Consider the following 26554-nt stretch of genomic DNA (forward strand, 5'->3'; position numbering starts at 1 on the left):
TGTGGACAGCTTGTTCGAAAGAAGCTCAAGAGTTACTCTGGTTGTTGCAACACTTTTCGGGTGTTTTGGTGTATAAAATAGGTGTCACCAATAAAACAGTGTTTTATCCACTTGACGTATAAAGCACCAGTCAGACAATCATCTTGCAGGCTGTCACCCCCCGAAAATGAAAGTGTTCATGGAGATAATCTTGAACATGATGAATGAGGGCGTCATCTTCCCTTCTACTTCCCCTTATGGCTACTTACATTTTTGGTCGCAAAAATAATGTAAACGTGTACAGTCCAGTGGTTCATTAAAGGGTTTTGAATTTTACGGCATTTTTCGAGTTAGTACCCTCGCTTGACTTACGTTATTCTTTTACTTGGCTCGCTGGAACTCGGAATTTTTACCGTGCGGGCCTGCATCAAGATTACCAGATCCCCCTTGCAGAAGAATTCAAGGCGCCCATGGCACTTGCCACGGATTGGAACTTCCGTGCGCTCAACAAAGTGCCTTTCGGGTTATCAACCGTAGCAGCCACTGTATCTAGGCTTCTCTATTCAGTGTTGGGTAATATTAAGTACAAATGGTGTATAATTACGTGGACGATGTCTTTATCTACAGTAAGTCTTCGTTCACGCTCAGGGAAGCGGGACTTACAGTGAATACTTCCGAGGTTAACGGAAGAAATTACCGTTTTCTGGCATTCAGTTTCAGTGAACCGGGTAAGGGTTAATCACTCATGAACTCGGGCTAAACGTAATTTCCGACCACATAAGACCAAGAGAGGAATATTCCGATTCATGGGCATGATAAACATGTCATAAGTTCTAGTTTCGCGGAACCTGTCGCTTCTTTGAATTTGTACATCGAAAGGGAGAACCTTTTAAATGGACTGAGAGCCAGCAAGCAACTTTTGATGGCCTGAAGACCGCGTTAAGTAACGCTGTTGACTGTCTCAAATTTTGACCACCCTTTTATTGTCCGGACTGATGCGTCAAACTCTGGGGTTCCAGCCAAATTCTTACATTAAAGCATCAGAGAACGTCGACCCATTGCCTAAGCCTCGATACCGTTAACTCCACCTATCACCTTAAGGCATTCTCAGTGTTGTTCTACCTCATTAGTCGTGAATTTACCCTCGCAATGCACAACTTAGCCCTCGCGTGGGTAGTGTCCTCACAAAGCCGGGCGTATCGTCCATTGGGCAGTCCGAAACTCGGCGTTGAAAGTTCTCCATCAAGTACATTAGAGGATGAGAGAGGGTTGTGGCAGACGCCCTTAGTCGCAGAAGAGTCTTCTTCTGAGCGACCCAGGCGGGGGAGTGGGTGTTCGTGCAGTACTACCGATCTGCCGACCCTGTTGGGTGACTTGGGGGAACAGCAGGAGCAGGATCCAGAGATCGGGTTTGTGAAAGGTCACCTAAAATCTGGTGAACATATACCATTTTATCAACCGAGGAACGGTATCAACAGGACGAACACTTAAACATTTTCTTGCCAAGGGCGCTGGTCACAACTGTGTTCCAATACTATCAAGAGTCGATTTTAGGGGGCACTTACGTATTTATAAGACAATACATGAGATCACGGATTCATTAATATCACTGCCTCTGTGTAACCATGTGTGGAAAATCGTGGGTCAGTACCGGTACTGTAAGATTGCTAAGCCTAATTCTGACAAAGGGGCTTGCTCCAGTCCACCTGACCCAAGCGGCAAATGGAGCGTATATTCATTGCTCATACACGACCACTGCCTCGCACTCAAGCAGGTCACAGATACATCTTTGTGGCTGTCGATCCCTTCCCCATTTGTGTGGTTACTGCCCAGTAAAGGGGCGACAATGTGTGGCAGTATTAAGAACGTGGGTAACATTTTTTTACTGTTTGTTCCTCCCGATGTTCTGGTGAGCGATAATGCGCCAGCATTTACTTCCAGGGAGTGCCGAAATTATTGTTTTCAACAAGGAAGTAAGCATGTTAACGACAGCACCCTATTTTGCGGAAAGATGTAACAAAATCTCAGGGTGGTACCGACTGTATATCACATGGAAGCCCAGGCTAAGATGGATAGCTCCTTGTCATTGATTACTTTGGAGTTCAGTTCTGCAAAACAGGAAACTCATCGAGCGTCTACGGTGACTCTCCCCTATCCTTTGAACTTCACTTTAATCAACCTATTATCACTTTCATATTTGTTGCTGAAAGAAGTGTCTCCATAGTCTGTCAAAGATAACTGGAACAGGGCAAGGGATAACATAGAAAGGAGCCATGAAAATCAGGACTGTCAACAATGGTTGGTTGCCTGTGAAGATGAAGGTGGGAGACACAGTTTCCATTAGAAACTTTGAGGGTCGTGACGTTGGAAGCAAGGCAATGAGCAAGCAGGTACCTTGCCTTACATGTTAAATGCGCGTCTTAGAGGTGCCAACCCTTGTCACTCTACGTTCGGGGGGTGGAGACAGGTCTTTGCCAAAGGATGAAACTCAGCCAAGTGAAAGTAAGCGTTAATGACTAGTTTTGGTATTGTGCATTTTGTAAACATTACGCTAGGGGTCGAGCTTAAGGTGCGCAAGCTGAGTCGTGTCGCGAATGAACCTAGTTCGTTAGTGTCTGATGAGTCCTTATCTTTGCGTAGAGGGCGTTCGTGGGTGGCTCCTAAAAGATCACTGGCGAGCTCGCTCTCTTAGGAAGTCCGCCAACGAGACAAGTGCTTCTACGCTGGAAGGCTCGTGGGGAGTGCGGAGCACTTGACGGTCTGCAGTCGCCGGCTGTGCTTTCGGAGGTGTGCTTGTGGGCCGCGTTCCGCCGTAGTTCGTGGCTTCTCCATCGCGGCCGAAGGACTGCTGCTTTAAACCGCTGTCTGCGCCACAGCGATACTACTGTACGTGCGGCCTTGGGGCTTGAAGCTGCAAGTTAACGTAGTCCTCCCGAATGCTAGTCCGCTATGCTAACCACTGCGCCACCTCGCTCCGTTTGTGTTAAGTGTAAAATGTAGGCTGTCTGTCGTAGAACTGTTTATAGACGACGTTCAAGATTGTCTGTGGCAAAAGTGTATGAACTGACACTCATCAGTTTCCGAGTTGACGAACGCTCTGCAGTTCTGTTCGTATGCCTATTTAGGTACAGTCTAAATGGGGGACAATGAAACGAGTTTGTTTCTGAAAACTAATGCCTCAGAATTTTTATGAGAAAACTCTTACCGCTTTTCAAATAAAACAAAAGTTTTTAACATTCTTGCACAAAGCAACAATTCACAGCCTGCCACGTCAAGGGCAACGAGTTCCTGTCGCAACATACTATGCCAGAGCAGTTTTATACGCCATCTCGCTGCACTCCGTCGGTGTCGTGCACTCACAAGGGGAGGCCACCAATTGTGAAATTCAGATTCGATTCATACTGCGCATAATAAAAGCTCATGGCCAGAGGTGTAATGTGGCAAAGCACCAAGATGCACTTCTCAGCCGTTGTCGAGAAAGCGACAGTTAAAATAAACCGTTGAGGTGAAATACTCTCTACGATTTGTAAGTGCCTACAGCGTCGTGGCGCAGCGGTAAGCGCTCGGGTTCGTAATCCGAAGGTCGCCGGATCGAATCTCGCGCCATGCAACTTTTTTTTAGTATTTGAATTCCCGGCAATCAGTTGCAACAATTATGCATATAATAAGTTGTTGAAACTTGTTTGTCGTGGAAAAACTGGCGACTTCGAACATGATTATGTTTTCTGCAAACAAAGTTGTATTTCACAAATGTTATTAATTGTCTTCATAATGTTTACACGTGTACTTAACGGAAGACGTAGAAACGATATTCCGAAACGAATACGTATAGTGTAAGTCAAACGTTCGAATTAGAGACCCCATGATATATATATTTGAATTACAAAAAACAAATACTAAAAAAAATTGCATGGCGCGAGATTTGATCCGGCGACGTTTAACTTACGAACCCAAGCACTTACCGCTGCGCCACGACGCTATAGGAAGTCATACAGCGTAGAGAGTATTTCACCGCAACGGTTTCTATTAACTGTCGATTTTCTCGACAACGGCTGAGAAGTGCATCTTGGTGTTTTGCCACATTACACCTCTGGCCATGAGCTTTTATTATGCGCAGTATGAATCGAATCTGAATTTCACAATTGGCGGCCTCCCCTTGTCAGCTAGTGAAGACTCTGCGTCAGTCTCGGTTTAATGCAGGGCCAAGCAGCTGCAGCCTCACTGAGCAGTTTCATCAGTTAGGTGACGCCGATGGTCTACAAGATTCCAGTAAAGCCGGATGGTTTCGGTCTTCAAACTGGATCAGCAAGCTCGAGTCCACCCATTGAACGCCATCGCCTGACGCTCCATCCAGACTCAGACAGTCCTACTTTCGACTCTGGTCATTGGACTGCATTAAAGACAAGTAACATCTATCCACAGGACATATGGCCTGTAACTGAAAAAGTCTCATGATGATTTCTCCATTAGCAAAAGATACCCGAATATTCAGATCTCCGGGAGAGGACACCAAGGGGGAGGTGACCAGAACAAAAATATCGAATAATTAGCGAAAGGACAACGTTCTGCGAATCGGGGCGTAGAATGTCAGAGGCTTGAACGTGGTATAAAAACTAAAAAAAAAAAAAAAAAAAAAACAACTGAAAAGAGAAATACATGGGGTCAAGCTAGATGCAACACGGGTCATTGAAGCGTTATCGAAAGAAGATAAGCATATCTGGTCAGTTGAGATGTTCCAAGCCCATATCCTCCTCTAAGCCTTTCTTCTACTCTTCCCCTACAACAGCATTCCAGTCCCCATGATTACAAAATTTTCATTTCCCTTTACGTACTGCATTACCCTCTCAATATACTCATATAATTTCTCTATCTCTTCATCTTCAGGTTGTATACATGAGCTTTCAAAAAATGGTTCAAATGGCTCTGAGCACTATGGGACTCAACTGCTGAGGTCATTAGTCCCCTAGAACTTAGAACTAGTTAAACCTAACTAACCTAAGGACATCACAAACATCCATGCCCGAGGCAGGATTCGAACCTGCGACCGTAGCGGTCTCGCGGTTCCAGACTGCAGCGCCTTTAACCGCACGGCCACTTCGGCCGGCCATGAGCTTTCGTTGACGGTGTTGGTTTCCTGTCTATCCTGATAATAACGACCCTATCACTAAACGTTTCGCAGGAACACACTCTCTGCCGGAGCTGCCTATTCATGGTAAAGCAACTAATGCTTGAGTTTGAGGGGTGCAGGGAGTTGCGCGCAGGATGTGTCGCTTGTCTTGTGAAATGGTGTCGAATCGGCCCTAGCGGTGCTTATGTTCCTTCTGTGAATAATCTTTCTAGTAATTTTGGTGTAACTTGTTTTGGGAGTCCCACTTTCCGTTCGCACCTTGGATAAACGAGGGGAAGGATTTGCTTTCTATATTCTGAAGGGGGTGAAGCTGCAGAATCGGCAAAATCGGCTGAAGTGTGGTGACAGCTCCTACAGGGAATGGCACATTTACGATTGAATATATCGTTTAAATTGTGGTCGTGTATCTGTCTGTGAGGAAGAGCGTACCGATAGGCCACCTACGTCACCAAGGGACATGAGCATCGAGAGAACTGAGTGAATATTGCGCACGAACGTAAATTAACCACGATTCAGCATTTTCAATCGATGTATCCCTATACTAACAGAATGTCTGTGGTCGTTTGGGTACTGCATCAGCTGCCAAGCATACACAAACAAGGACGGTAATGTTTTCTCATATGAAACAAGAAAATATTTTGTATCGTAATCCGGTATCAAACATCATGGACTATCTTCAGGAATCGTCAATGGTACGAAGTAAGTAGTCAGTAATTATTTCCGCGGTAAAGTAGCGTTTTTCCATGAACAGGTATTTTCGGAAGAGTCGAAAGCATATTAAGGCGTCTTGAAGCGGAGGAAGAAATCTTACTATGTCGCATGCCAGCCCTTGATAAGACGTACGATTCAAAGAGTAAGCGGCAGAGCATGGTATGGTAACGTTTATCTTTACTTGTAGCAAAAAGTTGAAGAGCCAAGCTTCTTAAGGACAGTAGACTGAGAGTGATTCGAGTGCACTGCGAATTCATCATTCTCCTAAGGTTCAAACAGTGAATAATTGCATCTACTGTGAGACAGTGCTTGATATGAAACAAAAATCGAAATGAAGAGGAGCGAGAAGCGTTTCAAAGTTCTCCAGTTCCTTCAAAATGTTGTTTGGCATTTGCCGTATCAACCGCCGTAAGGACTTGACCTGCTAGTGAACTTTCACCTGCGTGGAAGCAAGTATCGTCGGATGAAGGGGTTGTGCAGGCACTACAAGAGTGAATGCGACGGGGACCACAAAGTTTCTTCCAGGACAGAAGTAGGAAGTTTGTCAAGAGATGTATCAAAGGCAGAGAAGTTGAGGTAAATTATGAAAAGAAATGACGAGCATAGATAAGACATGTTACTCAGAAAGCTATCTTTACCGACTTGCAGTGATAAAATTGGTTCAGCTTGTTACGCACCAAGAAAGATTCATGAACCACAAGTGGAAGTTGATTTTGCATTGAAACATGAGACGAGAAGGAGGCGAAACAGGAGCAATTTGTCACACTTAAAGATTTTAATTTTTGAGCAATGTTTATAGTTTCCATTTCCACTAAGAGCCTGTTTCTTCCTTTCTTTCGCTTACGCCATAGTCCCATAGTGATCGCAGGGTCGCCGTGGTTACAACGGATTTGGCAATGTTAATCATAGGGGTGGCCCGATGCCCTTCCTGCCACCACTCCGTACCCCCAGGGATGGAATCAGTGTACCCCAGCTGTCTGAATCAGGTGTAAATCGTCAAATGGTGCGAACGTGTTTCAAATGTCTGCGGAACGTGAGGACCAGCCCGGTATTCACCTAGCGGGATGTGGAAAACTGCCTAAAAACCCCATCCAGGCTGACCGCCACAGCGGCCCTCGTCGTTAATCCGCCGGGCGGATTCGATCCGGGGCCACTATGAGCCTGTCTTGTTATGTATATCTTTTGCTATAACTTCCCATAAACCACACCGAATTTACTAAATGGCTCTGAGCACTATGGGACTAAACATCTGTGGTCATCAGTCCCCTAGAACTTAGAACTACTTAAACCTAACTAACCTAAGGACATCACACACATCCATGCCCGAGGCAGGATTCGAGCCTGCGACCGCAGCAGTCGCGCGGTTCCGGACTGAGCGCCTAGAACCGCACGGCCACACAGGCCGGCAATGAATTTACTAAAGTGCTAATATGTATTTAAGATCGTTTTAGACACTATCTAGTATTTAAGTAGACGTTTTATCTTAATCTAATCACTTCGGAGTGCACATTCACCTTTGACATGTATTTGAGCTATTTCGTCCTGGAAAAAATATTTCGTGTGCCTGCTTCTTATATTCTATACGGTGTATCGGTATTTCCTTAGCTTTAGTGTTAGGAGATGGTTCAAGACCACTAAACAATAATATTCATTCAGTTCTTCAGTCATTCAGATTTTTCATTCCTTATAGTTTTTATTGTCTTTCTTACTTCCTGCGTTATCGCTGTTTTCCGAGAATTAATCGTAATTTTTCATTTGAATTTTTAGCTAATTATTCCGGATTTCTCGTAGCAGCTGAATCTGAATTAACTGCTGTATCCATTTTTCGGAAGTTACTTCTGAGCCGTGGCTCATATTTTACTTCGGTTTGGTCTTGTCTGGCGCGACTGGCTCGAGTTTGCTATCGATTCACTATTTGTTCATTGAGCATCTTTGGTCGACGTCTGGCTGGGAGGAAGTGCTGGCGGCGTGGAGTGTCTGTGGGTGGGAAGACAGTTGGTCTGAGACAGGGTGTTGGACGGCTAGAGCCGAGCTGTTTGTGACATCGGATTCCTAAGCGAGAGCTGAATTGGGCTGTTTGAGCCAAGTTGGTCTGCGAAAGCCGCATCCGTCGGACACAGGAAATTGGCTGCGAGACGAGTGGTGTGTGGGTGGTGTCGGTCGGTTGGTGGGGACTGCCTTCGTCGCGTCCGCCTACTAGTGTGGGCCTCTGGCTGCTGAAAGGGGGAACTTGGTGGCCGTCTCATCGTTGTTTAGTGACACCGCAGTCTATCGGGTTGTCTGGACTGCCACTTCACGTTGCTTCTCCAGGGGCCGATCTGTCGGACACGCCTTCCAACTGTTTGTTTAAAAATTACCACTTCAAGGCACCTCTGGCATCCAGGCACCTCCGATACCTCATTCAAGATGAATATTAAGTGTGGCTTCGTTTTACGACAGTAGTCTGAAAAGAGTAACCTTGTAGTGATATTTCTCCAAACTGTGGCCTTAAGATTTACACTGCAAATTTGGCCTGAACTTTTGCGTAGCTGACCCTTTTCTTCTTCTTATTATTATTAGCATGATGTACTTCCCCAAACTGTGGCCTTACGATTTAAATTTCAAATTCCACCAGAACAATTGCATAGCTGGCCCTTTTATTTTAATTATTAAAAGCATTTGGATTGCAGTATCTATTTCTTTTATTTTAAGTTAAATTTTAACTTGTTAATAAATTGTTATTTGCATGAAATAACAACTGGTTGATCTGAGGGTCCGACCCTTCGCCTTTCCCTTAACTCCTTCCCATTTTCTTTAACTCACGATTGTCAGTTCAACTTCTATCCGTAATTTCGCTGTTGGAAGCATTTAGTGAAAGGTCTTACTACAAGCCTTAGGACAGTTAACAAAATATACCTGACAAATATGGTATGCCTAAGTATTGATTTATTTCAACATCAACTTTTAGAACGCAATGGCAGCTTGGAAACAGACAATGATGAGTCAAAACATTATAAGCTCAGACTTAAAAGCATGTTGGTCCACATCTGGAGCGCAATACAGCAGTGAATCTGTGTTACATGGATTAGACAGGTACTTCTTATGTATCCAGAGGTTTGTGGCACCATATGCCAATGCACAGGTTACACACCTCCTGTAAATTACGGACATTTCGCTTTTGGCCTTGGAGTTGGCACCCGACAGCGTCCCAGCTGGATTTCAGCGTATTCAGATAAGCTGAACTTGATGGCCAAGACCACTGCAGCACGATTCAGGCCTTGCGACAATGACGTCTTCCTTCTGGAAGATGCCACCGCGGTAGGGGAAGACATCAAGCGTAACGGGTCACGGGTGGTCCCCGATAATGTTCTCGTAATCCACAGCTGCAATGGTCCCTACGATTAATACCCCAGATCCTATTGAAGCCCTGGTGAATATCCTCCACAATATACCGCTCTCACCGGCCTGCGTCCGTGGCGCATTGAATGTTTCGTGGCGCCGTTTGTTAGGATGACTGCCACCGACCTGGTTTAACAATAAACTGGATTCATCCGACCAGACGACGCGATTCCATTAATCCGCGGTCCAATAGCGATGATCCCGTGCCACAGCATAACTGAAGATGTTGTTGGGAGAACATGGGAAGGCCGGCCGGTGTGGCAGAGATGTTCTAGGCGCTTCAGTCAGGAACTGCGCTGCTGCTACAGTCGCAGGTTCGAATCCTGCCTCGGGCTTGGATGTATGTGATGTCCTTAGGTTAGTTAGGTTTAAGCAGTTCTAAGTTCTAGGGGACTGATGACCTCAGATATTAAGTCCCATAGTGCTTAGAGCCATTTTTTGAACATGGGAAGGTTCTTTGCTGCTGATCACAGTGTTCGACACTGTGCGCTGAACTGTGTGCTTCAAAGCAGTTGTGGCTGTTCCAGCACTGTTTTCTGTCATCAGATCTGCCACAGATCGCCACCTATCCTGCTTTAGAGGGCGGGAAGCCTCCAATCCATATGTTCTGTGATGAGATACGGACATCCAACTTCTTCGCACCTACTAGTGGTTTCAGCATCCTTAACCACTTTCCATAGACGGTCACGACAGTAGGACGCGAAATCCAGTAAGCTTCACCGTTTACGAGATGCTCGCTCACAGGCACGGGGCCACAACAATCTGGCTTTCGTCAGGCAGTAGATTTGAGCATTTGTGCCTCTTATTGTCTCTAGAATGATTTCCAATTCGTCTCTGCTCCGGTCATATACTCTTACCTCGTCACGTGGCCTCAGCGCCTAAATGCAGCATATAACATCGCGGTAGACAGTGCTCATAATGTTGTGGCTCATCAGTGTATTGTTTTATTAGTCGTCATGGTCGTCGTCGTCAGAAAAACTTCTGTAACCTGACAACAAGCAACTTTGTCAGCAGGCCGAACTATCATTATATCGTCAGTTTCGTCTTGGAGATATAGCTCAGAAAACCTCGCTACCGTTCGGTAACAAATTCGATACTCTGATGCTTTATGAATTTTTAATCCTTGTTTCTTTACGTCTTCAATGGAGCAAGCATGGTGTCTGCAGCAGTCTGTCCTCGATTTGTCATTTTTTATGATTTCTCAAGCGTTTTACCTGAAATATTCTGCGGCAGTTTATCCTCGATTTGTCTTTTTCTATTTCTCATGCGTTTTATCCAAAAAAAAAAAAAAACTACCAACCGAACCTGCTGGTGTAGGCTGACACGTCTGACAAGCATTCCAAACATTTTTGGGGCAACCCAGCTGGACAAACATACCTTAATCCTAATTTCATGCCCGCATCTCGTGGTCGTGCGGTAGCGTTCTCGCTTCCCACGCCCTGGTTCCCGGGTTCGATTCCCGGCGGGGTCAGGGATTTTCTCTGCCTCGTGATGGCTGGGTGTTGTGTGCTGTCCTTAGGTTAGTTAGGTTTAAGTAGTTCTAAGTTCTAGGGGACTGATGACCATAGCTGTTAAGTCCCATAGTGCTCAGAGCCATTTGAACCATTTGAACCTAATTTCAATTGTCATACAAAATTACACTGAAGAATTTCTATAAAGTAACCGGAAATAGTTGGGCTAGACTTGATTGAACAATGGATAAATGAAAGTTGATTATACCGATAAAAGAACAGCAAAAAACCCAGGAACACGAAACTAGTTCAGGAGACGTTCGTGCTTGCGCTGGAAACTAGAAACTACGCGCACCCCACTCAGACAGTTGTCATCGTACTCAAGGTTGGGTGTACACCGCTAGGCAGCAACAGCAGCAGCTGAGAACTGAGACAACCAACCCGTGAGACAACTTTGCCCAGTCCCCCCTAACGTGCGTCGCGATGCTCCAAGTGTGTCTGCCATTTTGCCACTAGTATTGTGGACGCCAGAAGTCTGTACCTGTAGATGGGGGAGGCGTTGTCGTCCTTGAACCAGATGACGAGTGCCACTTGGTCGTCGGCGTCGGGCGGCTCCAGCGAGCAGGGCAGGCGCGCCACCTCGGCCAGCACCACCGTCGCCTCCTCCACTGGCACTGCAACACAGCAAACACACACACATCTAAGAAAAGGATGCCTCCTGCTCATCTTAGCTTAGCCGTAGTAGCTGTGTAACTGACAAGGAGATTCGGAGAATGTGGTGTTACTAGAGGATTCTCTGTTGGATGTAAACACCGTGTACTGACACGTGACGAAGTAGCCTCCCGATTATTAACACGAAGTATAGTTCATAAAGGCCTTCACAGTAGCCCTCCGGATCGTCTACTGCAAATCTAAACATGGTTCATGCCCAGAAATGTGTTTCCCATTACTGTGGTTGTAAACTGCATGTATCATACACTGTACACCCACATTTATATAACCACCTGTCTGAAGCCTGAATAACCACGTTTTGCAGTGCAGACCGCAGCAATACGTCCAGGAAGAGAGTCAGTGAGGCTCTGGAAGATACCAACATTGTGGAAACACGCCGACTCGTGCCGCGGCCTGCTCCTCTACGTTTGTACGTTGAGGATCCATGGCGCGAACACGCCTATCGAGGTGGTTCCACAGATTTTCGATTGGTTTTAAATCCGGGGTGTATTGTGACCACAGGAGGAACGTAAACTCATACTGGTGCCCTTCAACAAAGCACGTGTATTGAAAGCTGTGTGACTCGTTGCATTGTCCTGCTGGTAAACGCCATCGTGTCCAGAAAAAAAGAACTGGATGTGGAGGTGGATATGGTCCCCATTGGGCCTTCCACATCGAGGCGATAACCCAGGGAAAGGCAGGAAAACTTTCTCGAGACCTTAATGCTCCCTGCTTGAGCCTGTACCTTACCGGTGATCTAACGGCCATCTGTGAAACGGAGCACAAAATGTGATTCATATGAAAAGACCTCCTGCTGCCAATCAGTGGGCATCCACTTGCGATATTGGCGTGCAAATTCCAGCCTTCATCGCCAATGAACAGCAGTCGTCACGGATGTGTGTCCCAGTCACCTGCTGCAGCAAAGATCGCAGAACGGTCGTGGAGGAGACATTCTTGGTCGTCCCTTGTTTAATCTGGGCGGTCAGTTTCCCAGTTGACCAACACTTGCACTTCTGTTTGCCCATACACCTCTCTGCAGCTATCGTTAGTATCTGTCATCTATGACCTATGGTGCAGCACAGGTGCCTCGCTGCCGGTTTTGGATGGCGTCATTTTCCTATTTACAGTATGCCTTAACCACGCCGGCACGAGAGTAGATTAAAAACTAAGCTGTTTAGGAAATCCTTCCGCCCTTGACCCGAAACATAATTTGAAGCCCTTCTGGGCCTCATTTTTTCATATTACGGCAATGACTACACGGCTTCCCGCGTCCCCTCAAACATGCTTTACATACCTTCCACTTCTAGTGCCAACACCTGCCATGTGTGAATGGTTATTGCACGTTGATGTCGAACTTAAGCGGTGGTCACATTAACATGACTGGAGCATATTGTACCCAGACAAAGACGACAAAGGCTAAATGGAAATAGCCCATTCGTCCAGCAGATAGTTATTAACAACATATACATCCGGTGATGCGAGTTCTGTGGTGCTTGTTGGTAGTGACGTTGGACAAGATGTTAGGTAAGCAGTAGCTGAGTAGTGATCCCCCAACGGGGATCTAACCATCACTGGCCAGGTCTGTGTATAGTTATCTGACTTTGATAGCGATAGTAAGTACTGTACTAAATATCTATATCTCTGTAGGTGGTCAGTTATCAACATGAAAGGACTAGGAGCGCGTAAAGATAGCGTGAATAGAAAGGTGGGTGAGCATCCAGCTGCAGTGAGGGCCTCTCAGGGAAAGTCTTTTGGTGGTGTTTCCAGCGACCCTGAGCAGCCTTAGTAGATATAGTGGCCGAATGCGATTTGGAATGCTGTAAGCAAATCTTGAAGAAAGAGTACATCAACGACATACTTTGTAAGATGAATACTGGCCCATCTGCAGAACGCTAATTGTCTTCTGGATTCCACATCCTGTGTGCCACCGATGACTTGAACCTACAAAGTAAGCCACAGTGAAAAAAGAAAGAAAGAAAGAAAGATCGTCTAGGAATATCCATACCTACGTTCTGTAATGAGACCATAGTTTCTGAAACCTAGATGTCGCCTGACATTTTTGATAACTGCTGAATGACTAGAGCTATTGTATATCTCATTAAATGTAGTATGGCCTCAACCCCATTTTTATGTAGAAATTTTATTACAAAAAGCACATGCAAGAAAAGGAACTGCATAGAAGCCTATTGGATTCATTGGCACATCGTATGAAACCTTGTGGTGCTATAGGCAAAAAGCATAACGGCTGCGGTAAGGACGCTAAACCGCACGCCAGAGCAACGTCACAGTAGCATCGATAGTGGCCGTTGACACCAAAACGGTTTGGTGTGAGAGTGTTCAAATAATATTGGGGCAGTTAGCAGATTTAGACATTATACTGAGGGCATAAGGTGGAAGCGAGTACTGAATTAGAAAATTACGGAGCTTCTTCAAAGGGAAGGGCAGTTTAAAATAATGTGGCGCAATCAATGGTAAAAGTGTATGACGATAGTCTACAACCAAAGCAATTGGAAAAAGTGCTAACTCAGAAGAAATCATTGCAGGTCTGTTATTTCCATACGAAATAACTTCGAGAAAAGGTCAACACACTAAGCAAAATCAACAATATTTTGTACGTTACTCAGAGCAGCTTTTAGGCATGTGTAGCAGATTCTTTCAACAACGTTGCATAACAGTCATTAGGCATTATATGAACAAGATATTTAAAAATTCATTACAGAAACAAACGTTTAACATTAACAATTACAACTTCATGAATAGCTCAGTCACGTGACGTTAATAAAGTATCAGAACCGACGTATTTTGACATTGTGCGTTAACGGAAATGCCTCAGTTCCCATCACAGCTTTTCTGATGTTTTAATAATGTTAAAGCAAACTGTAGTCCGATATTACGCCTTGCCGGACACATTTATGAAAGCTTTCCCTCACAAAACCTATCATGCCACTGCCAATGCGGGATAGTTCTGTCTTGCAATCCATGTAAATGAATCCAGGAGACTTTCTAAAACAGAAAGCAAGTTAGAACATTAAAACAACACAGATAGTTCATAAAGTAAGGACTCGGAAAAAGATTAATAGGAAATACACGTTGAGAAGATCTAGAAAAGGCACTTTCAGTCAAAGACAAACATTACACTGAAAATGATTATGTTCGACAATGAGGGCTCGTCCAAAATTGTCCACCCTGTTTTGATGTTACTTGTGTTATGGTGTGGGGCGGAACAACTTTGTATTGGCGTACTGACTTGTAAATCTTTGACCAAGATGCAGTCACAGGCCAACAATTTTGTGACACTGTACTCCTTCCTCGTGTCGTCTTGGATGAGAAACGGGCGGCCACATAGAACAAGCCAGGTGGAAAGCTCTTGGAACAAAGTGATACTCGACGAGTGGACCGACCTGCCCATTGCGCTGACTTGAACACCATGAGCACATGTGTGTGGAGGAAACATGTTGCAGCGCGTCCACATGCACTAACGACCATCCAGCAGTTGTAAACGGCGATGATGGATGAATGGAACAGCCTGCCACAAGAATTCTTAATAACCTTGGGGCTAGCGTGTTAGCACTTTGCAGAGCATGCGCTGCCATCCGTGTTTATCACACATCCTGTAAAGAACCATGTTGCGCTGGTTGTAACGTACAACGGACGATCATGAATCGCTGTGGCTTCAGTGTAATTACCGTGCTTGAAGAAAAGTGTCATTCGTGTTCCACTCAATACGAATTTCATTCATCTATCTTGTATGTGACACTCTAGCAATTCCTTTTACACGTGATAGCAAAAAAAGTGGGTCACTGCCAAATACAACCAACATAACATAGCTGTGTTGCAGGTCCTTTAAACACCAAAACTTCGTGGGGTGCAGTCGTTTGACTACACACAATGGATACCGCAAGAGACTACTAGAGACCAAAGGTCTTTATGGGAGCCAGTCTAAGCGTCAACTAATATCGTCATAGAAAACATATTAGAAAACATGTTCTTAGCGATGAGACACCCAATAACACTCATAAACTAACCTTAATTACAACAAGTGCCATTCCAAAGATTCTGAGAAAACGGATTATTTTACAAATATCATACAGTAATCCTTAGTCAAAATTAAATACTTGAGACAATGTATGGAGTTACAAAGCTGTACGGAAATTGGAAAAAGGTTTTTTACTCTCGAAAAGGTTTTCCATCCACATGCTGAAAGTCGCTCAACGGCGAGTCGCTCTAGAAACTGGATAGTGGACGAACCAGTAAAAAAACGCGATTAACGGCAACATCACTCTATGGAAATCTCAACATTAACAGCGAATCACAAGTAATATCATTGTTCTCGTAACACATCAACAGCTAGGTGTGCACAAATTTGAAATTTAAATGGCATGACCAATGTCGTCGTTCTGGACCTGGATTCAAACCCGGCACCTATAGCCATTGCTAACTAAGCTAAGCTTTGTTTGTGCCTTTTTGAGACCCTATCACTAGGCACAGAAGTATAGACGTTTGCACCAGCATCAGTTATCAACTCAGATCATGAAAATAAATGACGAAAATGTTTGTACTGAACTGGGAATTTTGTCGTAACGGTTACCTTCCTCAGAACTACCCCAACGAAGTTTAATATGGCGTTATTCACAAGGAACAAGGTATGCTCATGTTTAAAATTGAAATGCCTTCATGTTAAGCTTGTGACAGGGATGTGAAGCCAGCACCTAATCGAATTGTTAACGAAGTACGTAAAATCAGAAGTTAAATATCAAATGTTATCACCAATAGCGAGATGTTGGAACCTTAAATGACGGTTGAATTGTTTTTGTATGATTAGGATTCGAACCCAGCATCTAGCACCGTCGTTTTATAGCGAGGAACAAACGATAAATAGCTACTGTTGGTTCACCAGTAGCGAGATGTGCACATGTTTAGCTAAACATCAGGCGACGAAAAGTTCTGTGCTGCTTGCAATTCAAACCCCACACACGTGGTCAAGGAGACATTTTAACTATCAAATTCTTTTCCACTAATAGCTAGGAGTGGCATGTTTTTACTTTCAGTAATGTAATGGAAAATACTCTGGTGGCTAGAAGTTGAATCAACATATCGTCATTGGTGATCACAACGAACACAACGTGAAACCCAAATCCGTTTTCGCCAGCAGGATAGAGAGGAATGTTTGAACTTGAAAAGATGCAAGGAAACGTTTGATCTTGTAATGTTGTGATAAAAAACTCTTTATGTGGCTGTGAGTTGAAATGAACACGTTACAAAATGAACACGTTACAGCTGACAACGCATGAAGAGACGCTGAAAATGCACTTCTTTTCACTAGTAGTTCGGAGTGCACATGCTAGGGCTTGAAATGAAATAATGAATATTTTGTGCTGATCATGATCCGAAACCAGATAGGTGCCTTTCGAGGACGCCTAGTGTTGTAACAACGACTGGAACAGTCGCTGGGTTGAAGTGACGGAAACCGCTGTGGGACCCGCGAACAACAACACAACGGAGAGGACGGACACGACAAACGAAGGACCCAACGACTACAACAAGAACGAGGCAACAGAGTCAAGAAAAACTGACTAGACAACCACATCCACTCGTAAACAAAACACGGAAGTAAATACGCTGTCTATGGCGAGGCGATATGTCCAGAGACGTACGCAATGTTAGACTGGCTGACTGAGCTTTTTTTTTCTTGATTGATTTTCAATTCCCCCCGAAGGGGGGCGGGCTGGCAGCAACTTAGTACGCTGCTCTGCAGCCTACAGACATTTTTTTTTTTAAAAAAAGAAGAAAAGAAACAAGAAAAACAGGCGATAAAACGGTGACTTAAAGTGTAAAATGGCGGAAAAATGCGGAAAGTTAAAGCAAAAGGGGTTGGCAGTGTTAATAAAAGACACAGGAATCAGACAAGTAACATAGTACACACACAATTAAAAAAACATGGCGACAGTCTGGTTTCTGATTGCAAGAGATAAAAAGTACACCCAACGACAGTATGATGGCCGTTCACAACACTTCCCAAAAAACACAACACAGAACACTCACTGTAAAACACTGCACGGATACGGCGGCACAAAGATGAAACTCCCGAGCCAAAGTCAGATGGGGGGGGGGGGGGACCTGGAGGAGGAGGAGGAAGAAGAACAAGGAGGGAGGAAGAAAAAACGAAAAGGGGGGGGGAGGATCAAGGAGGGAGAGGACTCATAAAGGGGGAGAGGGGCAGGGCAGACGCGAGAGGGAATGAGCTGACAGATCGAGAGACAGGCGCTCAAGTACTCTATCGAGGATGCCGCTATTGGCCGCTGCAACCACATGTTCCACTGTGGCGCCCTCAAGCTAAATGCGGGCCAGGAGGCGCGCGCTGCCACAGCTTACGGCCCCATGGTGCAGAGACCTCTAGGGGTCTTCGACATCCATAACGTCTGGTGGGGATTCAAATTCCACAGCGCGCGGTACCACATCCCTTCCCCTGAAACTTGCGCGTAGGGGCAGAAAAGCCCCAGATGGTGCGGAGGTGGGCAGCAGTGGGAAGAGGAGCTGGGCTCATCAACCGCTATTGGCGGGGAGGAGGACGCCCGAGGTATCCATGACAGCCAATCCAGAGCCCAGGGTGGGGGAGGGAATCGCTGATCCACCCGGAGGTGGAGAGGGCCGGCAACAGGCCCTCGGGGTGATAGCAACCAGGAACAGGGATGGTGATTCGAGGACCAAATGTCTGTACCTGATGGAGGTAGGTAAGGAGGCGGCGGCGTGAGTCCTGTGGCGGCTCGCGGGTGGAGCTGATTATGATAGCGGCGCTCCAACCCTTTCGACGTTCCCACCGACGTCACACGCCACCCGTAGGCAGCGAAGACCGTGGCGGGTGTCCTACCCACCTTGTGCCCATACTCGTGGGCCCACACGGCCGTGCCAGGGGCATACCGCTGTGAGAGCTGGGAGTGGGGGCGGTAGGAGGAGGGCGTCAGCAAATGGTGCAGGGTCCGCGGTTGTCGCCCATGAAGGAGCTCTGCCAGGCTGTGTCTGTCAATTGGAGTAGTGCAATAGGTGATCAAAAACAGGGTGAGGGCCGACGTGGTCGGAGATGTGTCGACCGCCTTAGATAGCTGTTGTTTAAAAGTGCAGACAAGCCTCTCCACTGCAGTATTGGACGAAGGGTGGCCTGACAGATGTCGTGGAAGGAGGACACCGTGAATTGAGGTTCATTATCAGTGACCAAAGTGTGTGGCAGACCCTCGACGGCGAGAACCTGGGCCAGGGCCGTGAGTGTAGCCTCCATCATGGTGGATGCCATTCGGACAAAATATGGATATTTGGAGTAGGCATCAACGATGAGTAACCACATGGACCCCAAAAACAGGCCCGCAAAATCGATGTGGATGCGATCCCAGGGCCGGCGAGGCACAGGCCAGGGTGCAAATGACTGAGGGGGATTTGCCTGGTGACGCACACAGACAGTGCACCCACGGACCAGGCGCTCAATATTGCCATCGATGCCGGGCCAATACACATGCCGGCGAACCAAGACTTTCATACGGGACATATCCCAGTGTCCGCGGTGTAACAAACCGAGCACCCGAAGCCACAATTCCGGAGGGATGACCACCCGATGGGAATCCGAATCCGTGGCCAACAGAAGGACATCATCGACCACGGAGAGCCAGTGGGACAGGTGGCGCCAGGCGCTGAAATCAGACTGCATCGGACGAGTAATGTAGGACGGCCACCCATGGATCACGTGGTTGAGAACCTGCCATAAGACAGGGTCGCGGCGAGCAGCCGCTGCAATGTGAGCAGCCCTAAGGGGCAGGCTGTCCAGCGCATCCCGGCGGGCAGAATCAATGTGAAAGCAGAGGACGTCCTGTCGGTTAAAGGCCGGATCGTGGCCTGCTGGGAGACGTGACAAAGCGTCCGCATTAGCATGGTGGGTGCTGGGCTTATGCCGGATGGTGTAAGCGTAATTACGTAAAAACGATACCCATCTCTGGAGACCTTGAGCTGTCTGCTCTGGAAGGTGAGAGTGGGGCCCTAAAAGTGTAACCAAGGGTTTATGGTCCGTCAGTAGGGCGAACTTTGCCCCAAAGAGATAGGTGTGAAATTTTCGGACAGCGAACACGATCGTCAGAGCCTCCTTTTCAATCTGGGAGCAGTTCCATTGCGCTGGGGTCATCGTCTTAGAGGCATAAGCGATGGGCTGTTCGGAGCCATCGGTATCCCAGTGCCCAAGGACGGCCCCAATGCCGTGTGCCGACGCATCAGCTGCCACAACCAAGGGGCGGTCTGGAGAAAAGGGAGTAAGGCAAGGGGCGGACTTCAGCATTGCCTTTAAATGGAGAAAAGCCTGGTAACAGGCAGGAGTTCAATAAAAAGGTACCACTATGCGACGCAAGTGATTGAGGAGTTGAGCAACGGAGGCAGCCTGGGGCAAGAACCTTAAGTAATAAGTAACCTTGCCCAAAAACACCTGGAATTCAGATAAGTCTTTGGGATGAGGAAGGGCCTCAATGGCCGCGACATTACGACCCGAAGGACGAATGACATTTTTGCTCAGCCAGTGGCCTAAGTATTCCACCCCCGGTTGAAAGAAAAAAAAAACACTGTCCAGCCGACAGTGTAAACCAGCAGACTGCAGAGCGTGAATTAAGGCGTTGAGGTTTTGCAAATGTTCCTGGCAGGAACGCCCGGTGACTACGATGTCATCCAGATAATTCACACAGGTAGGGATAGGCTGAAAAACGGCCGGCGCCGAAGAGACAGTAAAGGGAAGGCGCTTGTACTTATACAATCCGAAAGGCGTGTTGATAACCATGATGTTCTAAGATTCGGCATCCAAGGGCAACTGGTGGTATGCTTCAGCCACGTCTATCTTGGAAAATTACTCTCCCCCGGCAAGCCTGGCAAGAAGGTCTTCCTGTCAGGGACTGGGGTAAGTGTCAACGAGGACTGAACATTGAATGTAGCGCTGAAGTGACCACACAGCCGAAGGGATCTGTCTGACCACCAGTGGTGTAGACCATGCACTGTAAGTTACGCCAGCGGCCTGGAGCCGATCAAGTTACTTCTTGACCACTGGCCATAAGGCCACTGGAAGGGGCCGGGCCCAGAAAAAGCGAGGCTGTGTATCCGACCGTTGGGTGATGTGCGTCTGAAAGCCGGAAGCACATCCGAGATCCGGTAAAAACAACGACGCAAAAGCGGAGCACAGGTTCAAATCCTGCCTCGGGCATGGATGTGTGTGATGTCCTTATGTTAGTTAGGTTTAAGTAGTTCTAGTTCTAGGCGACTGATGACCTCAGAAGTAAAGTTGCATAGTGCTCAGAGCCATTTAAAGCGGAGCACAGATCGTCCAAGTCCTGAAAGGGAACAGCTATCACGTTTGACTCACTGAATTTTATTTCGTGATCACCGTCTTTGAAAACGTGTTCCGCTACAGCTGATTTGTCAATTTGTCCCAATCTGCAGTTCCTTTTGTGTTCCGTTAGGCGGGTATTAACACTGCTTTTTGTTGTTCCAATATAAATCATGCCAGAGATACACGGAATTTTATACACACCTGGGGTAGCTAGGACCTCACATTATTATACCCGCACGAAAATAATTTTAATAAAAAAGAAGAAGAATTAGAAGTAGACAAGATATAGCGGTCGACGTTATACCAGCGAAGTGACAATCTATTACCTGTAATCGAGAGAGATGGCACTAGCTAGAGATAGAGCCGACAGCACGTGCTGAGTGGTGGCGCCATCTAATCGCTCTATATAAGCGGGACCTCCAGCGCCTAGCAGCCAGTGGCCGACTTACCTCAGAAGATGTTGCCCGCAATATGCAACGAAACGTCTGGAAGGAGAAGAAGTTTTATATATGGACCACGGAAATTCAGCCCGGAAGTTTTAATTAATGAAGACGCCGGACGTGAGAGCTTACATGTTATGATTTTAAGGACTCTAATATTTTATCCAGAATCCTTCATTATTTTGTACTTCTGTCATGCGCCTGGCATAGAATGTATAAGCCGTCGGACGTAACAGCCTGAAGAAGCAACTTCCTCCCAGGCTTCCAGCACGCAGTCCCAAAGAGCGTCCGCAGTAGTTGGTTGGTTTCGTGGCCAGTTCTCTGTTAATGTTCTGGCGACCTCAGCCCACATGTTTTCCATGGGGTACATGTCAGCCGCCCGTGGCGGCCAGTCCATGACGTTGACGCCAATCGTGGAGAGCCGCTGCTGAACAAATGCTGAATGGGAGAATGGTCCTCTTACAATTTTTTACGTCCCCTTCTGCGTGGAGCAATCGCACTGACGAAGCATCAAATTTTCCCATATGTGGGCATACTGCACGCTGTCCAGAGTTCCTTCTATCCTGTGAAGAATTCCCGCTCCTCTTGCAGAAATACAACCCCAGCAGGTAACAGATAGCCGGCCACTTCTTCTCGTCGTGGTTACATATTCGCGTCGATGGCGAGTCCCTTGCGGCCTGTAAACGATTCGTGGACCGTCGTTACTGGTGGAAAACACGTTCTCCTTAGTGAAAATGACGTTGCCCCATGACGCCCTCAGATGGAGCTCCACAAATGCTTGCTGGTATAAAACGTTGTCTTCGCTGAGCTCTTGTTTCACGGCGGATCGTCGTGCATGCAGTCCAGCGTCCCTCAGCCTTCGGTGAATCGTGTCACTGGAGCCGGGGAAGTTGGTCTCCCGCCGCAACTGCTTCGCTTTCAGAAAGGGATTTTCTCTGCTACTACACAATAGGTCCCTGTCTTCCTGCTGTGAGCTCATCTCTTCCTGCCTGAGCCAGGAGACCTGTTGTTGGTGCCCCTTTTCTACAGATCCTCCACCATCTCGTTGCAGTGGTATGTGATACGCCATACTGTCTGCCGCATCTCTGATGGAACATCCTCCTTCTTCAAGGAGAGCGACGACTCTAATAGACCTCTCCCAGTGAGCCAATACGGCAGACAACCTGATGTGTATTTCTGCTTGCCGCTCTTACACTGATGCCAGGAGAGGAGGTAAACATATTTACGTCAAACGGAGCGGCAGAGACGGAGGCATGCGGCGCAGCCGTGCTGGCTCGTCCCGGGCTGTTGGCCCACCAACCCCACCGCCAGCTCTCTCACTTCCCTCTCGCCTCTGCCAGCCTGGCTGGCCCGTAGCTTGCGAGCCGCGGCTAGTACAGACCCGGGCCGCAAGGCCACGATCACCCCTTGAAGGATCAAAAGTTACACCTAACCTACCAAAGTCTGTAGTATAAACTAACTCAGCTACAGCTGTTATGCTATAACATGTGAAGGCACACCTACAGTTGACGATTCATTCAAATATTTGACGAAAAATACGTTCAAAAATACATTCATTTTATACATAGCTATCACAAAATATTTCACCTAGCTAGCAATAGCACGACGCAGGGAACTATTCTTTCTTGTATGCGCTCTGCATTAGATGTAGCCTCAAGAAAACATGTATTCAACCACGACAACTAAGCGGAATGTGAAAGTAAACAGATTTGGCGGCAGCTTCTCCAGACAGTAGTATATGCTTAGTATATAATGCACGTTTTGTGCACTTATGTCATGTACTCAGTGTCTCTGAGACAATACGTGCTGCACGACGGAAATTACTTTCTGCTGAGGCACTTCATCTACATATCAATGATACACGACTACTAGAGAAGATTGCTCTTTATGGCAGTCAATCCACTTGTAAATTAACACCATGATATCGCACATATTAGGCAACATGTTACTAGGGATGAGAAAGGCCTTAAGGTTTGCAACTAAACATGCTACTCCTAGCTACTACTGAATAAGAATTTGATTATTAAAAAAATGGTTCAAATGGCTCTGAGCACTATGGGACTCAACATCTGTGGTCATAAGTCCCCTAGAACTTAGAACTACTTAAACCTAACTAACCTAAGGACATCACACACATCCATGCCCGAGGCAGGATTCGAACCTGCGACCGTAGCAGTCGCGCGGTTCCTGACTGAGCGCCTAGAACCGCTAGACCACCGCGGCCGGCAATTTGATTATTAACGTGTCTTCATAACCACGTGTGCGCGTTCGACTCTCAGTCAGCATAGACGTTTTCTAGTTAAACGTGCGCACGTCCCGCTAATGGTGGACCAACATTGGGCATTACTCGTCTGTTCCTGGTTAGACAACGACTAGCAACGATTACCAGATACACGTCATACAGAATTCCTTCTATCAGAAGGTATAACAGGGCGGTGCATTGGCGGAGCTGTAATTTGTGATTAATAGGAAAACGTTTCCTACGTGGTTATGGCCGCACGATGGGAATTTATAGATTCTGAACGAGGAATGGTAATCGTTGCTAGGCACATTGGACATTTAATTTCAGAAACCGTTAAGGAATTGAGTGTTTCGAGATGTACAGTGTCAAAGCAAGCCGAGCAAACATAATTTTAGGCATTATCCCTCATCATCGACAACGCAGTGCCCGACGGACTTAACAACCGAGAGCAGCGGCGTTTGCGTAGAGTTGTTAATGTCAACAGACAAACAACATTGAAATAACCGCAGAAATCAATGTGGAATGTATGACAACTCTATCCGTTAAGACAGTGCGGTGAAATCTGACGTTAATAGGCTATGGTAGCAGGTAATCGACACTAGGCTATGATAGTAGACAACCGACGCGAGTGTCTTTGCTAACAACACGAGATTGCCTGCAACGCCTCTCATGGGCTTATGAGTGATTTGACCATAGATTTCAAAACCACGGCGTGGTTAGAGAAGTCCTGATTTCATTTGGTAAGGGCTCATGGTAGGATTCGAGTGTGGCGCAGATCCGACGAAGCCAAGGATCCAAATTGTTAACAAAACACCGTGCACGCTGACGGTTGCTACGTAATGGTGTGGGGCAGTGTTTACATGAAATTGACTGGGTCCTCTAGTCCATCCGAACCGATCATTGACTGGAAATGGTTACACTATTGAGAGACCATTTGCAGCCATTTGCGATAGAATTTTTATGGATGTCACTCGACCACAGCTGTTCGCGACTGGTTTGAAGAACATTCTGGCCGGTTCGAGCTAATGGTTCCCCCACCCAGGTTGTCCGACATGTATCCCCTCTACCATTTATAATGCATAAGTGAGAGGGCAGTTCGTGCACAAAATCCTACACCGGCAAACCTTTCGCGATTATGGACAGCTCTAGAGGCAATACGCCTCAATATTTCTCCAAGGGGTTTTCAACGACTTTTTGAGCCCTTGCCACGTCGGGTTGCTGCGAAAAAAGGTCCGACACGACATTACAGGAGTCCCACGACTCAGTGCACAATGAGATCCGCCTGCCACTGATCTCTGGGGCCAAACCAATATGACGTAGCAAAACAATACAGCGGAAATGGCTGTTCGTTTTTATTATGGATGGCGTAGCGGCATTTTGCGATAGTATAAAGCCGTAAATTCACTGTGTGGAAGGACAGAAGGTATTTACCTGCAAATGGACAGAAAAGTGATTAAACGAACTGTTTTCGTGAAGATAGTACAAAGCTTTATGAATAATCCTTCGATATTTGTTACTACATCTCGTAATTTTCAAGCTCCGTGTCGCGGCACAGAGAGTGAGGGTCTCTTTACGTTTTCTCTGTGCATGCTTCTGTATTCAAGTAATCTGCTAATGAGGTTCTAATTCCTGTTTTAAGCGTGTCGTATATTTACCTCCTAGTGACGATACTATGTAGAAAACTGTACATTAATTAAGTTATAGGACAGGGATAAATGGCGAATGGTATAGGCGGTCGTGTTAGTCGATGGGCTAGATTCCAGCCTCGGTCCCCCCTTCATTCATCTCCTACCCCCACCACCACCCCCACCATCGTCTCCCACCCCTTACAGCAGAATTTGCTTTGGCCCGGCCGGCGTCGGCTGGCCTCTTTGGCGCCGTCCAGCGCCGGGCGACCCTTGTAATTACCAGTGCCGCCCGCAGCGCCCAGACCACTCCCACCACGCACCCTAGTGCTGACGTCACAGGGCACCGCACGCGCAGCCTTCTGGAATTGCCCCTCATCACCAGGCATCACGTGGCCCCTGCCGTTTCTCGTTAGACAGCACTGACCTCTTACAGCTTACGCACGAGGCTGGCAGTGAGTGATCGATGGAGCTTTGGTGCTCGAATTCGGCCACCGCTACCCTCGACGTCGTCCATAACAGCTTGACCATAATATCTCGGAAGTAGGCAGATGCACAATACTTGTTTTGATCCAGCTCTCAACTTATTTAAAGTAACTATACAACCACCGTTTTGACCACAACTTTCTACTGTCGATAACCGGTTTGTGCTGCTGATAATCTTCAGGTCTAAGTCTACTACGAGGGTCACTTCAAAAGAAATGCACACTATTTTTTTTTTAATTCATCTTTCATTCTACATGTTTGAAAGTTTTACAGTGTATAGATACATCCTTTAGGAACAATATTTTCATTTATCCACATAATTTCCATCCCTCTAAACCGCCTTACGCCATCTTGGAACCAGCGCTTGTATACCCGCCTGGTAAAATTCTGGACCAACCTGTTGGAGCCACTGCTTGGCAGCGTGAACAAGGGAGTCATCATCTTCAAACCTTGTTCCACAAAGAGTCTTTCAGTTTCCCAAAGACATGATAGTCCCATGGAGCCAGTTCAGCACTGTAAGGTGGGTGTTTCAGTGTCGTCCATCCGAGTTTTGTGATCGCTTCCATGGTTTTTTGACTGACATGTGGCCGTGCATTGTCCACCTAGCACAAACCTTTTCTAACGTCAACATTTTCAGTACTCTGCAAACACTTCCTTCCCCTATCCCCACGTAGCGTGACAATTCGTTCACTGTGATGCGTCTGTCAGCAGTCACCAATTCGTTAACTCTCTGCATACTGTGTGGAGTGTGTGCAGTAAGAGGCCTGCCGCTATGAGGACGATCCTAAATATTGCCGTGCCCGGTTTCATCACGTAATCTGCTTGCCAACCGACTAACTGTACTGCGATCAACAGCAGCATCTCCATACACCTTTTTCAACCTCTTGTGGATATTTTCCACTGCCTCGTTTTCACTGCACAGGAATTCTATGACAGCATGTTGCTTCTGACGAACGTCAAGTGTAGTAGGAATCTTGAAGACATGCTGTGATGGCGCCACTCACGGGAGCAGGTTGAACTAAGTTTGAAAACAAGCGGGAAGGATGTATCTACACAC

At 46.6% G+C, this 26554-nt stretch overlaps 1 protein-coding gene across 1 annotated transcript in view; it reads right to left on the reverse strand.

Annotated features, from left to right (window-relative positions):
• The window catches only part of LOC126223750 (uncharacterized), a 504566-nt gene that overhangs the window by 13829 nt on the left and 464183 nt on the right, over positions 1 to 26554 (reverse strand). Inside the window, exon 2 of the mRNA XM_049942199.1 lies at positions 11189 to 11321. Within this exon, the coding sequence (XP_049798156.1) occupies positions 11189 to 11321 (133 nt within the window). The remainder of the gene's footprint in view (positions 1 to 11188; positions 11322 to 26554) is intronic.

The sequence above is a fragment of the Schistocerca nitens genome, chromosome 1 (assembly GCF_023898315.1).
Source record: "Schistocerca nitens isolate TAMUIC-IGC-003100 chromosome 1, iqSchNite1.1, whole genome shotgun sequence".
Classification (NCBI taxonomy): Eukaryota; Metazoa; Arthropoda; class Insecta; order Orthoptera; family Acrididae; genus Schistocerca; species Schistocerca nitens.